The 16,351-nt window shown below is 40.3% G+C and overlaps 1 protein-coding gene across 2 annotated transcripts in view; it reads left to right on the forward strand.

Annotated features, from left to right (window-relative positions):
- LOC132816345 (basic immunoglobulin-like variable motif-containing protein) overlaps nt 1–16,351 on the forward strand; it is a 33,373-nt gene that overhangs the window by 1,392 nt on the left and 15,630 nt on the right. For both annotated transcript variants that reach the window (XM_060825791.1, XM_060825792.1), the window contains exons 2-5: nt 1,467–1,959; nt 6,225–6,354; nt 9,765–9,860; nt 11,753–11,857. In XM_060825791.1, the coding sequence (XP_060681774.1) occupies nt 1,584–1,959; nt 6,225–6,354; nt 9,765–9,860; nt 11,753–11,857 (707 nt within the window). In that variant the 5' untranslated portion in view covers nt 1,467–1,583. The remainder of the gene's footprint in view (nt 1–1,466; nt 1,960–6,224; nt 6,355–9,764; nt 9,861–11,752; nt 11,858–16,351) is intronic.

Here is a 16,351-nt window from a genome sequence, read left to right on the forward strand (position 1 = left end):
GTGGAGTTTTCACATTCTCCCTGTGTCTGCGTGGGTTTCCTCCGGGTGCTCCGGTTTCCTCCCACAGTCCAAAGATGTGCAGGCCGGGTGGATTGGCTAAATTGCCCATAGTGTTAGGTAAGGGGTAAATGTAGGGGAATGGATGGGTTGCACTTCGGCGGGTCGGTGTGGACTTGTTGGGCCAAAGGGCCTGTTTCCACACTGTAAGTAATCTAATCTAATCTAATCTTAATGTCCAATGAGTAGTGTGATAATCAGAGACACTGATAGGATGGAGAGCAAGTGAAGTGGTTAGAAGAAGTGATGGTAAGTTACAGCTGCGTATCATCAGCACACATATCTTGATGTTGCCAAGGGTTAGCATGTTTATGTGAAATGAGTGGTTCAACAATAAGTCCTTGGAGAAGTTCCAGCAGTAACAGTATGGGAGTGGGATAAGCAGTCAGGTCCTTTCCTGGCTATGACTATAAAGGAATGGAACTAAGAGAGGGCAGCAGAGGAGAAATGTTGGAAGTCAACTGCCAATGACTGCAGGGAGGGTGGGAAATGCAAATTCCCATGATTACAGTAATAAAGGATGTGATCAAAGACTTTGGCCAGGGTTGTTCCGGTATTACAGCAGTGCTGAAAACTTGATTAGAAGGTTTCTAACATTAAGTTGTGGGTTCAAAACTAAAAAGGGCAATGTCATTTTAAAACCAGCAGCTGCTTTAAGATTGAAACAGATGAAACAGTTGCTTTCAGAATCTAACCATTGATGCCACATGCTAAAAGCCAAATGGGAGAAGTTTGAAAGGAGCAGGTCAGGCAGGAGCTGTTTTCCAGAAATATGGATTCAACATTTGCGAATGTAAGCTTTCAAGACATTCAGAAAGGTTGAATCCATATTTCTGTCTGACCTGCTGAGTATTTCCAGATTTTGTCTTTAGTTCAGATTTGCAACATGTGCAGCATTTTAGGTAAAAAAAAACATTGCAACCTGGAGTGTACTTTGTTTTTCCAAGGTAATTTGATAAGGTAACTTTTCTGGAGATGACACATTGATCATCCTGGCTGAGAACTATTTTTTGGTTTTAACCAGACAATTTTCAAACAAGTGTCTGACCTTTCAGAAGAGTGATTAACTTCCAAACTTTCCAGCACATTCAAATGCGAGTAAATAATTGCTCCATCTCTAAAGAATAGGTGCACTATAAAACTTACTAGTTTGGTTAATTTCAGGCAAAAATTGCCCAAAATCAATCAATAATGCTGTCACTTTATTGATTTGAACAGGATGTAGTTAGGTTCATAGTCGAGATATTTAGAATGATATGTACATTTTAACGAATGCATTTTTACAATTTTACAATGTTTCTATGGAATTTGTGCTATTGATATATGTATTGTATATTGATTTGCTTTTATTGTATTCTAAACTATTTCTTACCCATTCTATTTTCTTTTGGATTCAATTGCTATGGAAGCATGAATAACTTGGAATGAAATGCAGGAGTTGTTAAAACAAGTACTGAGTCGATTACAATTACTTGAGGAAGGCCACTTCAGTCTACCAGAGACAAGATACCTAAAAGCATCATTCAATGCCCAACTCTGTGGAACATCAGCCACCAAAGCCCACTGGAAAAATAAAAAGTATCAATGTAATTGATGAGCTTGCTGCTGGTGATTCACCAGGAACGTCTAATTCAAATCTTTTCTCCTGTTATGGTACTCCCTCTTTCAGCCGAAATTCTAGTGCAACAGGACATGGCCCGTGGATGTTTCCCGTGGTTAGGGCGCGGGAAGTGTTTTACAATGTCTGCTCGGATTATGGCTTGCTGAGTAAGGCAAGCATTATTGCCAATACACCATGTACTTCCAGTGATCCTACTCCAGTAAGAGATGGAACTTCTTCAACTGATTGTCCAGCACATCATTCAAGTTATGACGTTGATGCTCCGGATGTAACCCATAGAGGTAATGCCAAGTTGGGTGCTATGCCTGTCAGCCGTGTGAAACAGCCGCTTGCTTGGGAGATAGATACATCAGCTTTTACTATAATAACAAATACAATGAAAAGTAGAGCAGATGAGAAAATCCCACCAACAGTAAATTACTAATTTATTGTTAGTTTAATTCTTAACTAAAGATAAAATGTTGCAATGCAGCTATTTCTAATCTGGAAATATTCCTTTGAATCTTTATTATCTGAAGAATATCTGCCTTCTTTCTTATAATATTCTTTGACTTTTATGTTGATATCAATCAGTCATACTATCATATCTTCCATGTAAAGAATCTTTGTTTTATGCTTACTTTTTACACTGATTGAGAGATTTTTGTTTGAATATGTCCACCTGACCTTAATTGCCAACTTTTGTTAACTTAAGATTGTTCCCTTCTTTTTCAGATCATGATTATATTTTTGACCAAATTGTGATCTCTAGTTCTTTTAATATATATTTGAAAAGTCAAGTACTAGACAGTGACACGAAATTGGTTGTGCTCTGTGTTTAATTTCTAAATAGGACATAAGAAAGTGTTACCTTTTGTTATGAATGCATTTCAATAATATCCCTTTTCTCAATCCACCATGTGCTCACTTTTTTCCAAGTCACTTGAGTGCATAGGCATCCTTTTGACATTATAAATAAATTAAAGCTGTTGTTATACCTTCTCCCTTTCCCCATCATGATCTTGTATTAATTTAAGTAATTAAACTGTTATTGTGCAGATACACAGGAAATGCAAGTTCTCAGATTACATTTTACTTTTTAGAATTAAAGCAGTCAACATCAATAATTGAATAGATGTTTAAAATGGTTGAGGACTATTTCATGATACTTAATTAGGGAGAGGAATACTAATACAAAAGACTTGATTTCACTCAGCTCTACTCCCCTCTAATTGCCATTACTGAAATTTCAGTAAACCTCAACCTTCATGTCAAAAGGCCAGATTGTTAACGTGAGACTAACTGAGCAATAAATAAATAAAAACTCCGATCTGGCAGCAACTGTGAAAAGTGAAACTGCGCTAAGGTACAGAATTGCCCTTTTAGAAGGGTGAGTCGCAGAATTCAATTAGGGTGCAAAACAAATTTTAAAACTTATCTTTCCAATAGCAGATTAGAGTTGTGATTATTAAATTCTTGCAAGTGTTCAGGCAAGTCATGTTAGGATGCCATGTACATTTATTAATACCAACCGACTAGAATTAGGTTCGCTGGGGCAATCTTCTTGGCCATACACAGGAAACGGTGTGTTCACAAACTGTACTATATATGTGAGCCTGGTGGGGGAAACTACTTCCTCCCAGCTCCAGCGCCTTTTCAAAAAAAAACTGTGGATCTTTACATCACACTTTGCACAAAAACGTAATGTAAAGCCTGACCAAGTCAACAAGCTTACAAGAAATTCTTGTTATGTGTACTCTTGTCTTTTGTTTTTTAAATGTTGACTGTGAAAGATCTTTAAAAGCCTGATTGAGCCTGTCTAAGTTGGACAGCCACAGTAACTGAAGACCAAGGCTGGACATACAGACCCGGGGATGGAAGTAGGATCAAGTGAAGAGTAGCATCGTTGAAAGGATTAGTAGATATGGGAGATTGCAGAGAACACAGGACGCTGGAGACTACTTTTTGTGGGGTTATTGTAGTGGAGAGGGGTAGAAAGTGATTGTCTCCTACATTGACTTGCAGAGGATATACAGTACAAATGGATGGTTCCTGGACTGCAAACAAACCTAACAGGGAATTTAAACACCAATTGAAAAATATTAGTGTGTCAGCATTTAGTTGTGATCATATTGCAGAGTACAGATGCACAAGGTGCAAGTTCCTAAAACTAATGCCAACCATGGCCCATGACCCGTGTATTTAATTGCATGTGTATTTCTTTATTTAAAGGATGATGTAAATGTGATGGGTGCAGTTCAGAGGTGGTTCTAAGATTGATATCTGGACTGTCTTAAAACTCAACAGACTGGCCTTGTTTCCACTGGAGGTTAGAGTGTGGGGTGACAATTGAAAAATGTAGTATCCTGAATGGTCTCAACAAGATAGATGTGAAGAGGATTTTTTTTTCTCCTCTTGAGTGAATCCAGAACGAGGGGACACTGGCCTAAAAGGGCGAACTGAATTTTAAAACCGTTGAGTGGATTTTATTCCCATCTGAGGTTTGTGCAACTTTGAACTATCTCTCTGCAGGAGTAACTGAACATTTTTACGGTGTATTAATTAGATTCTTGTTTGGCAAGGGAGTCCAAGGTTACTGGAGTTTTTAGGGGAATGTGGAATTTGAAACACCAACAGATCAGCCAGTATTTTCTTCAGTGGTGGAACAGGGCCAAGGGGCTGAATGGTCTATTTCTGCTCCTAGATTGTACTTTCATATGCTTAATTATTCGAAAAGACCACTTTGTAAGATAAGATTAGATGTTTAAAATTTAGTATCTGATTTGTTTGCTTTTTTTTTACTAATTAAGAGTCATTGATTAATAGTTTCACAGCACAATAGAGGCCATGTGTCTGTGCTAGTTATTAAACAGCAATCTACTGTTATCCCATTTTCCAGCACTTGGCCTGTAACCTTGTGTGCTAAGGCATATCAAGTTTCCTGATGAAGGGCTTATGCCCGAAACGTCGAATTTCCTATTTCTTGGATGCTGCCTGACCTGCTGTGCTTTAACCAGCAACACATTTTCAACTGTGATCTCCAGCATCTGCAGACCTCATTTTTTTACCCATATCAAGTATTCATCTACATGCTACTAAAATGTTTTTGAGGTTTCTCCTTTCCATCAGTGAGTTCCAGATATCTGCCACTGTCTGCGTGAAAACATTTTTCTTTAGATTCCTTCTAAACCTCCAGCCCTCTGGTTATTCACCCCTCTGCCAAGAGGAAAACTTTCTTCCTATCTACTCTATCTATGTCCCTCATAATTTTATATACCTCATTCTTTCATCCTCAAAGGAAAGCCACTCCAGCCTATAAAGTCTCTCTCCACAGCAGAAATGCTGCAACACATACTATTTCACCTGGAGCCTAAGTGACATTTTATATATATACGTATATATCTCTATCATCTCCTTGCTGTTTAGTCCAGGCATTGAATACAAGTATCCCATATACCTTAACTGCCTATCTTCCTGCCCTGTCTTCAGGGATCTATAGACATACACACTAAAGTCCCTCTCAATCCTGTGTACTTCCAGCTGCCTTACTGTTCATTTATTCCCTTGCCTTGTTAGTCCTCCCAAAAGCATGATCTTCTATTTTTCAGGATTGAATTCCATTTGTCACTGTTCTCCCTATCATCCTGTAGTTTAAGGTTTTCTAAAATTACCAATTTTTGTACCATTTCCAAATTAACTGATCATACCTTTTGACCTTCACGTCTAGATCATTAATGTAAATTAGAACCAGCAAGGGACCCCAGCACCAGAACCTGTATGGTTCGTCCATTTTAATGACTGAAAGCCTGTGTCCAACATACTTCCTACCACTAAGTCAATTTTGAATCCAATGTGTTGAATTGCCCTGGATCTCATGATACCTTGTCAAAAGTCTCCCTGAAGTTGATGATGATTACATGCACTACACTAGCCACTAGGGCACTACCCTCATCCACACACCTAGTCGCTACCTGACAAAACTGACATGATCTCCCCCTAACGAAACAATGCTATCCTTGATTAATCATTGCCCCACCATGTTGAAATTAATCAGGTCCCTCAGTTTTTTCCAATATTTTCCCCACCACTGACATTAGACACACTGGCCTGTAGCTTCCTGGTTTATCACTAACATTGGCTGTTTTTAGTGTCCTGGCATCTCCTGTACCTAGAGAGGATTTAAAAATTAATGTCAGAGCCCAAATGAGCCTGAGCTACATCTCATTTGGGTCTTGGGATCTATCCACTTCCAAAGCTGCCAGTCCCATCTCCCTTCTCAAAGTTAATTTGTTCAAGTATATCACAGTACTTTTCTTGATTTTAACACCTACTTGTCCTTCTCTGATGAATACAGATGTAAAGTCCCCATTTAAAACCTCTGCTACATTGTCCAGCTCTGCACACATACTGCCACTTTGGTCCCTAATAGGCCCACTCTTCCCTGGTTACCTTTTTGCTCTGAACATACTTTTTCTGATTCTCCCCACATAGCTTCATGTAATGTTAATTCCATTGCAATCCCTGTTCCTTTAATCCTAAAGCAAGATTTAACTTTTTGTCTTTGCAGGTAGCTTAAAGAAACAAGTTGCAAAAAAGATGAAACCATTGGAAAACCATAACAAAAAATACAATGATTCCTCTCTGTATACAGTTCTGGAAGAAATGAAACAGCGCAAAGTTTTAGATCTTAGGAGATGGTCAGTATTATATCACTTTTACCAGTAATATGTTTTACTGAATCTTCAGTAACCATAGTTTGAGTAGTAACTGGGCACTGCATATGTGTGTGTGTGTGTGTGTGTGTGTGTGTGTGTGTGTGTGTGTGTGTGTGTATATATATAATGAGGATTGTGGTGCTGGAAAAGCACAGCCAGTCAGGCAGTGTCTGAGGAGCAGGATAAGCTCTTCCTCAGGAATGAGGGGGTGGTCCAGTCGAGTACTCATTCAGTTGGCTGAACTGGTCCTCATCCTCAATGATTTCTCCTTCGAATCCTCCCACTTTCCCCAGACCAAAGGGGTAGCCAGGAGTACCTGCATGGGCCACAGCCATGTCTGTCTTTTTATCAGTTATGTGAAACAGTCCACCTTCTGCAGTTACATCGCCACCATTCCCCACCTTTTCCTCTGCTACATCGATGACTGTATCGTGCCACCTCATGCTCCCAAGAGGAGGTTGAACAGTTCATCAACTTCATAAACACATTCCACCCTGACCTCAAATTCATCTGGACCACCTCGGACACCTCCCTCCCCTTCCTGGACCCCTCTACTTTTGTTTCCAGCAACCGTCTCAACACTGACATCTACTTCAAACCCACTGACTCCCACAGCTACCTGGACTCCCTCTCACTGCCTCCTGTAAAAATGCTATCTCTTATCCCCAGTTCCTCCTCCGCATCTGTTCCCAGGAGGGCCCATTCCACCATTTTGAACTTTCCAGATGGTGGCCTCCTTCAAAGACTGCAATTTCCCCTCCCACATAGTTGATGACGCCCTCCAGTGCATCTCATCCACTTCCTGCACCTCCACCCTCGAACTCCACCCCTTCCCCCAACCCCAGTCCTTACCTTCCACCCCACCAACCTCTGGGTACAATGCATCATCCTCTGCCATTTTTGTCACCTACAAACAGACTCCACCATCAGGGATATATTCCCCATCCCACCCCATCTGCGTTCCACAGAGACCATGCCCTCCACGACTCCCTCTTTAGGTCCACACCACACCCCCCCCCCCCCCCCCCCCTCCCGACACCATCACCATGCCAACCACCTGAACTTTCAACACCTTCCCCTGCCACCGCAACAAGTGCAAAACCTGTACCTACCTCCCCTTCACCTTCGTCCAAGGCCTCATATGATCCTTCCACATCCAACAGATTTATCTGTACTTGCATGTGTGTCATCTGCTGTGTCCATTGCTCTTGATGTGGTCTCCTCGACATTGTGGAGACACCACCCTCTTGAATTGTCCTGCCTATCTACTTTCCCATCTATCCACTCCATCCTCCCCTCTGACCAATCATCTTCACCCCCATCTTTGTCTACCTATCATATTCCCAGCTACCTTCCCACCTCCCTCCCATTTATCCCTCAGCCTTCTTGGCTCACCCCCTCATCCCTGATGAAGAGCTTGTGCTTGAATTGTCGACTCTCCGGTTCCTCTGATGCTGCCTGACCTGTGCTTTTCTAGCACCACACTCTTCTATTCTAATCGCCAGCATCTGCAGTCCTCACTTTCTCTGCATGTGTGATATATACACATCAGATATATTTATCCAAAATCCTTGTAGTCTTGGGCCATTTCACAAATTTGAAGGCAATATATAAAAGTTATAAACTTCTTTCCTTTGTAAGTATATAGTGATAATTGTAATAGGTTTGTGTATCCCGTAGGCATCACTTAAAGGAAATATGTTGTATTTTCTTCTTTCCATTATAATAGCATTTCCTCTGAAATGTTTGTAATAGGAATAGATTAGTGTGTTCACTGATTATTCCTGTTCTATTTAGTGTTTTGTTTGATACAGATACAGGAAAACTAATTGCATTTTTCTGTTTACTGTATCTCCAGCTGGTGTTAATCTTATGAACTTGGCAGGAGAAAACAAACAGCCAAAATTTAAAGATTCAGGAAAGGATTCAAAAGACATAGAAATTATAGCTGAAAATGTGTTGCTGGTTAAAGCACAGCAGGTCAGGCAGCATCCAAGGAACAGGAAATTCGACGTTTCGGGCCAGAGCAATTCATTCCTGTTGAAGGGCTCTGGCCTGAAACGTCGAATTTCCTGTTCCTTGGATGCTGCCTGACCTGCTGTGCTTTAACCAGCAACACATTTTCAGCTCTGATCTCCAGCATCTGCAGACCTCACTTTTTACACATAGAAATTATAGGCCAGTAAAGCACAAGGGAGTTTGGCATGGCTGGTTGATATCTATTTTAATGCACAAAGTCTAATGAACAAGTCCGATGAGTTGAGGGCACAAAATAAAATGGGGGATATGATGTAATTGTTGTCTCTGAAACATGGGTGAGTGTGTGGCAGGATTAGAAGCTCAATATTCCAGATACAGGGTCTTCAGGTGAGACAGGAAATGAGGTAAAAGAGGAGGGGGTGTTGTCATATTGAACAGGAAATTAATTACAGCAGTAATCTCAAAGCTGAAATGAAGCCTTGTGGGTAGAACTTTTATATTTTAAAAAAAACCAAAAAGGAGTAATCGTGTTGCTGGGAATGTACGGGAGGCCCCCTAACAGTCCAGGAGAAACAGAAGAGCAGATATATAGGCAATTTTCAGAAGCCTAAAAGTAATAGGATGGTTAGATTAAGCAACTTTAACTTCCTCCACATTAACTGAGGTAGTCATACTGTGAAAGGTTTAGTGGAAGCAGAATTTTTAAAATACATCCAGAAAAGCTTTTAAGCCAGAATCTAAAGGCTCTACAAGAGTGGGAACAGTCCTTGACTTAATTTTAGGTATTGAAGCCAGACAAGTGGTTGAATTATCAGTGGGGGACCATTTTGCAGACAGCAATGATAACACTGTTAGATTCGATATCCTTATGGAAAAGGACCAGGATGGGCCTGAAATCTAAGCTCTAAACTGGAAAAGGCCAATTTTTAATAAGAGCAGGTATGATTTGGCCTGCTCAAAAATGTGGTATTTAAGGAAGCGAGCATGGTGTAGGATGACGAGAAAGACGTTTTATCTCCGTGATACTGTGGTCTCTGAAGACACACTGCCAATGGTGGGGCAAAGGAAAAAGGATTCGAGCCAGAGAAACTGAGTTGATGGGTACAGTTTGTTGGTATGCTATGCAAACAATACTTCATGAAATGAGTGTGCAAGAAACTACTTAGACTTGTTTTCCTCCCCTTCTAACCCACATGGCTTTATCACAAACGGTTGATCATTAACCTTGCCCAGGTGAGAAACATTTGTTCGTATATATCTCTATTCCGAATGCATTCTTGCACTTGTATTTGAACACAACATTAACATAATTTCCCCCATTACATCATCTAAAAGTAAAGCCTCCAGGATAGTGTTTTAATAGAAATGGAAAAGGATGGATTGATCCATAATTTTACTCTTTCCTGTTTCAGGTATTGCATCAGTCGTCCACAGTACAAGACTTCATGTGGAATCTCCTCTTTAGTTTCATGCTGGAATTATTTATTTAGTACATGTGGAACAGGAAGGTATAGCTACTCTTTTTCATATGTATCAGTATCAACACTTGATTTTGAAAAGGCTGTTCTGCTTGTTTATAGATAGCTTTCAGTGACTGGCATTTTTGGAGAATATTGACACAGCATTTCTTGTAGTGAAATAATATTTTCTTCTGTGGTGCAATGAATACGAAGACCTTTTTAATCTGGTACATTATAGAAAGTGGAACTTGCACCAAGTGATTGGTACAATGGGGAGCTGTATCATGGAATAATGAGACATAAGTTCAGAGCTACTATTTGTGAACTGTAAGATTTCTGAAAAATCAGGTACAATTACAACATTTAAAAGTCATCTGTGTGGGTACATGAATAGGAAGGATTTAGAGGAGTATGGCCAATTGCTGGCAAATGGGACAAGATCAGTTTAGGATTGTTGGTTGGCATGGACAAGTTGGAGCAAAGATCTGTTTCCATGCTGCATGTCTCTGACTCTAATGCATCTATAGATGCTGAAAATCTGATTCCATAAATGAAATATTGGAAACATTCATTGGATCAGATAGCATCTGTGGAGGGAAAGTAGTGATAACATTTAGGAACAGTCGTATTTCATCAGAACTGATGAATGCTATAGATTAACAATGACAAGCATGTTTATACAGTGTCTTTAAATAGCAGAATGTCTCGAGCTGTATAATGATGGTCATATCACTGTGTTAAACAAAAAACTATCATGACAGATGCTTAGACATAATGTAGGTTTCAAGCATCTGAAAAGGTGGGCAGCCTGGTTTAAGGAATGAACTTCAGAGGTATAGGCCAGAATGGAGGAATACTGAGATCTCATTTTTTGTCAGACTGGAGGCCAAGGAGGCATTTTAAAATGAAGTCATTGTTGGGCTAGGAGCTAGTCTAGGTGAACAAGTGTGGGGCGATGGGTCACTAATCTTGTTGACAGCTAAGGTTCAGGCAACAACCGTTTGAGTGTGCACCTTTATACAGGGTAGAGATGTCGAGACAGACCAGGAGAGCATTGGAATAGTCAGTGCTAGAGTAAACACAGATATGGATGACTCGTTTCAGCAGCAGCAACTGATCAAAAGTAGGATGGAGTGAGTGATATTATGGAAATATCTTCATAGTCTTGGTGATGGAGCAGAAATGTGGTTTGAAACACATTTTGGCCACACCAAGACTGTGAACAGTCTGACTCAGCTTGAAACAGTAGGTAGGGGAGTGAATGGTGGCTAGGCAATAAAATATGTTGTGGAATCCAAAGGCAGCAGCTTCAATTAATCCACAGGAAGGGGAAATTTACATTTGATATTGAATGTTGAAAATGCATTCTGACAATGAGACATTAAAAGTAGCCAAAAGAAGCAAGGGTGCAGTAGAGGTGAATGTCATCAGTTTAAAGGGAGGAGCAATTCAGGAAAAAGGGTGTGGAAGGAAAAATAGCCTGGGATTAAGTAGAAGGTGGGGGAAATTTATTCCTTTTGACAAAAGGAAGCAATCGTGAGAGAAATAAAAAAAAATGTGTAAATAGTTACAATACAATAGCCAAGGAAGTGAGGAAAATATAGTAAAATAGCCAATGTTGTGTGTGACCGTTTAAATAGATTTTAATAAAATCACAATTTGTCACATTGGAATATATAAGTTGAAAGTAAAAATTAACCAGAGAGGCATACATTTTCAAAGGGTAAATTAACAGGATTCATCCTAATGATCCTCTTATGAGAATAGCACAAACTAAATCCAACAACATTCTTAATTTGTATTGCTATTTAAGTAGAAATAAACTCTGCTTTGCTTAGATTTAAAAACACCATGTTCTAAAAAGATAGACAATTGTGATCTTTTGGGCAAGATGTCGCTGTTTGTGATAATATAAAGTTGTACTGTGATGTTTTCCACAGTCTTCCACCAATTACCCAGGAGGAAGCATTGCATATCTTGGGTTTCCAGCAACCCTATGAAGATATCAGATTTGGGCCCTTTACAGGAAATGCAACACTAATGAGGTAAGTCATTGTAAGTGAATCAAAGCTTTAATTAATTAGAATTGTAGGGGAAAAAAAATTACAACTTACTCGATGACACACACACATTTTTGTCATGATGACTTCAGTACTGTCTGCACTCCCTGCTACACTTCTGTTCTTTGACATTCCCTACTAGCAAAGTAAATTTGCTTCTTAAAAGGTGAGCAAGCTATCCTACTTTATAATATTTTAAACCACATTCACAAAGTGTGTTCATTTTAATTTATAATTTTAAGAGCAAGTCAAGTTTAAGGATGTTTACACTACTCATATTATACACTATTCCAACGTATTTTCTCAGTGTTTCCATCCTGATGGCTATTTGTTCATTATTCACATATGTCAACTTGAAAGGATGGTCATTACCTTTTTTTCAACATTAGGAAATATGAGACATTTGTTCTTAACTGATAAATCTGAAACCTCAAGTGAACGTTGCATTGGGACTTAGGCCATTAAATATTGATGCTTCAATTCAGAGAATCCCCACAGTGTGGAAATAGGCCATTTGGCCCAACAAGTCCACACCAATCCTCCAAAGATTAACCCACCCAGACCCATTCCCCTACTCTATTATTCTACAGTTACTCCTAACTAATGCATCTAACCTATGCATCCCTGAACACTATGGATACTTTAGCATGGCCAATTCACCTAACCTGCACATCTTTGGACTGTGGGAGGAAAACAGAGCACCCAGAGGTAACCCATGCAGACAAGGAGAGAATGTGCAAACACCTCGCAGACAGTGGCCCGAGGTTGGAATCGAACCCAGGTCTCTGGTGCTGTGAGGCAGCAGTGCTAACCACTGAGCCACCATTCCATCTTATTGTTCTCCTAACCTTTATATTTCATATTTCTTTAAGTGTAATAATTTTTAAAGTGTTGTACCATTTTTGTAGTAGATGTAAACTACACAAAATGCTTTTTTCCAGGATGGGGATAGACTGTTGGTGAATTCATGTCTTTCAAGCTTGTCAAATAAATTGAAGCAGCAGCTAAAAGTGTCTGATGTTGGCTGTCTGATTTCTTGATGGTTAAGAATAATAATGCTGCAACATAATTAAAGAGATGAGGGACATGAAATTCAATGGCAAAGTTATGATTAGAGTTTTATTTGGATCCTAACGGTCATAAATTTAAAATATAAATGTATATACTTTTGTGTGTAAAAGAGACACAGTATATAGTTTGGTTTTAGAATGATGATCAAGTTGTGATTTATTTTTGTTTTTCTTCCCAATTATCCTTGCTGCGAAACATCAGATGTCCCCAGGCACTGACCCACTTAGACATTATTGCTATGTGAACCTTTCTAGAAATTTAAATAACCAAAGGAGTAAAATAGTTCTGCCTGACTTGTGCAAACTGGTATTTCCACCAAAGTTGCTGAACACTGATAAGAAACCGGATACTTGTCTCTCAGTGAGAAGCAATGTTAGGAAGTTATTATGTTCAATTGAAGTGCACCTGTCATCATGGGTCATATACCTCCTGAAGAAGGGCTTATGCCCGAAACGTCGAATCTCCTGTTCCTTGGATGCTGCCTGACCTGCGCTTTTCCAGCAACACATTTTCAGCTCTGATCTCCAGCATCTGCAGTCCTCACTTTCTCCTCCTCTACCTCCTGTGCTGTAATGTTGGATGATTCTTTCTCAACTGAAATCACTTCACAGCATAGACTGTGAGACTATAATTGGGTCACTAATTTTAAAACCATGATACTGTGAGAATTTTATATTTAATGTTATTTTGCTGTAGACAATATTTTTAAATTTTGACTTAAATTTATTGAGACGAAAAGCATGGTCCAATCCATTCATGCCAACCAGATATCCTAAATTAAACCAATCCCATTTGCCAGCACTTGGCCCACATCCTTCTCAACCCTTCCTACTTATATACCATCCAGATGCCTTTTTAAATGTTGTAATTGTACCAGCCTCCACCCACCTCCCTGACAACTCTTTCCATACACGCACCACCCTCTGCGTGAAAAGGCCCTTGGGTCCCTTTTTAAATCTATCCCCCTCACCTTAAACCTATGCCCTCTAGTTCTGGACTCCCCCACCCCAGGGAAAAGACCGTGTCTATTTACCCTATCCATGTCCCTCTAGAAGGTCACCTCTCAGCCTCCCCGATAGCTCAAACCCTCCAACCTTGTAAATCTTTTCTGAACTATTTAAAGTTTCACAATATCCATCCGATAGGAGGGAGACCAGAATTGCATGTGCTATTCCAAATGTTGCCTTAACAATGTCCTGTACAGCCACAACATGACCTCCCAACTCCTACATTCGATGTCCTGGCCAGCAAAGGAAAGCATACCAAATGCTGCCTTCACTATCCTATCTTACTGCAACTCCATTTCAAGGCGCTATGAACCTGCACCCCAAGATCTTTGTTCAGCAACACTCGTTGAATAAGTTGAATACTTGGACTTAAAAAAAAGACCAACATTCTCAATAAGTATTCAGCCAGTTCTCCCCTCATCCCTATTTAATTGGCGTGGCAATTAGCTCTGTATCAGTTTCTTGGCATGTGTTTTCAAAATTAAAATAGAATTAATTTAGTTGTTTTTGCTATCTGATTACTAATTGACATACCTCATTACACAAGAAGGGTGGTGCAGCTGCCTGTCTCCTGAGAGAGTTTGTGTATTTGTGGGTAGAAGAAAACTCCCACCAATCGACTTGTCTTTGACTGGTTCAAAGGGCCGAAGGGTTTTTGTGATAGACAACTAACCACAATTGAATTTAAAGAAGAAGCTTTGTTTGAACAAGATAGAGATTATTACATGAGCTACTAGTTATCATTCACATTAGTTTGCTTAGCAGCCTTTCTAAAATTAACTATGAAGAGACCAGTGCATACAAGTTTACAGTTCCTGAGATCTTAAGATGTTCTGCCTTATTCCCACACAAGCCAATATTACATCGACAAATTGATGGAGCTTAATGTAGTATCCAACATAGAGTCAGAGAGATGTACAGCACAGAAACAGACCCTTCGGTCCAACCCGTCCATGCCGACCAGATATCCCAACCCAATCTAGTCCCACCTGCCAGTACCCGGCCCATATCCCTCCAAACCCTTCCTATTCATAATACCCATCCAAATGCCTCTTAAATGTTGCAATTGTACCAGCCTCCACCACATCCTCTGGCAGCTCATTCCATACACGTACCACCCTCTGCGTGAAAAAGTTGCCCCTTAGGTCTCTTTTATATCTTTCCCCTCTTACCTTAAACCTATGCCCTCTAGTTCTGGACTCCCCAACCCGAGGGAAAAGACTTTGTCTATTTATCCTATCCATGACCCTCATAATTTTGTAAACCTCTATAAAGTCAACCCTCAGCCTCCAATTCTCCAAGGAAAACAGCCCCAGCCTGTTCAGCCCCTCCCTGTAGCTCAGATCCTCCAACCCTGGCAACATCCTTATAAATCTTTTCTGAACTCTTTCAAGTTTCACAATGTCTTTCCAATAGGAAGGAAACCAGAATTGCATGCAATATTCCAATAGTGGCCTAACTAATGTCCTGTACAGCTGTAACATGACCTCCCAACTCCTGCACTCAATACTCTGACCAATAAAGGAAAGCATACCAAACGCCGCCTTCACTATCCTATCTACCTGCGACTCCACTTTGAAGGAGCTATGAACCTGCACCTCAAGGTCTCTTTGTTCAGCAACACTCCCTCGGACCTTACCATTAAGTGTATAAGTCCTGCTATAAGAATTGCTTTCCCAAAATGCAGCACCTCCCATCTTTCTGAATTAAACGCCATCTGCCACTTCTCAGCCCATTAGCCCATCTGGTGCAGATCCTGTTGTAATCTGAGGTAACCTTCTTCGCTGTCCACTACACCTCCAATTTTGTTGTAGCAAACTTACTCACTGTACCTCTTATGCTCGCATCCAAATCATTTATGTAAATAATAAAAAGTAGAGGGCTCAGCACCAATCCTTGTGGCACTCCACTGGTCACAGGCCTCCAGTCTGAAAAACAACACTCCACCACCACTCTCTGTCTTCTACTTTTGAGCCAGTTCTGTATCCAAATGGCTAGTTCTCCCTGTATTCCATGAGATCTAACCTTGCTAATCAGTCTCCCATGGGAACCTTGTTGAATACCTTACTGAAGTCCATATAGATCACATCTACTGCTCTGCCCTCATCAATCTTTTGTTACTTCAAAAAACTCAATCAAGTTTGTGAGACATGATTTCCCATGCACAAAGCCATGTTGACTATCCCTAACCAGTCCTTGCCTTTCCAAATACATGTACGTCCTGTCCTTCGGATTCCCTCCAGTAACTTGCCCACCACCGAGGTCAGGCTCACCGGTCTATTGTTCCCTGGCTTGTCTTTACCACCCTTCTTAAAACAGTGGCACCACGTTTGGCAAACTCCAGTCTTCTGGCACCTCACCTGTGACTATCGATGATACAAATATCTCAGCAAGAGGCCCA

This window comes from Hemiscyllium ocellatum, chromosome 6, assembly GCF_020745735.1.
Source record: "Hemiscyllium ocellatum isolate sHemOce1 chromosome 6, sHemOce1.pat.X.cur, whole genome shotgun sequence".
NCBI classification, from domain to species: Eukaryota; Metazoa; Chordata; class Chondrichthyes; order Orectolobiformes; family Hemiscylliidae; genus Hemiscyllium; species Hemiscyllium ocellatum.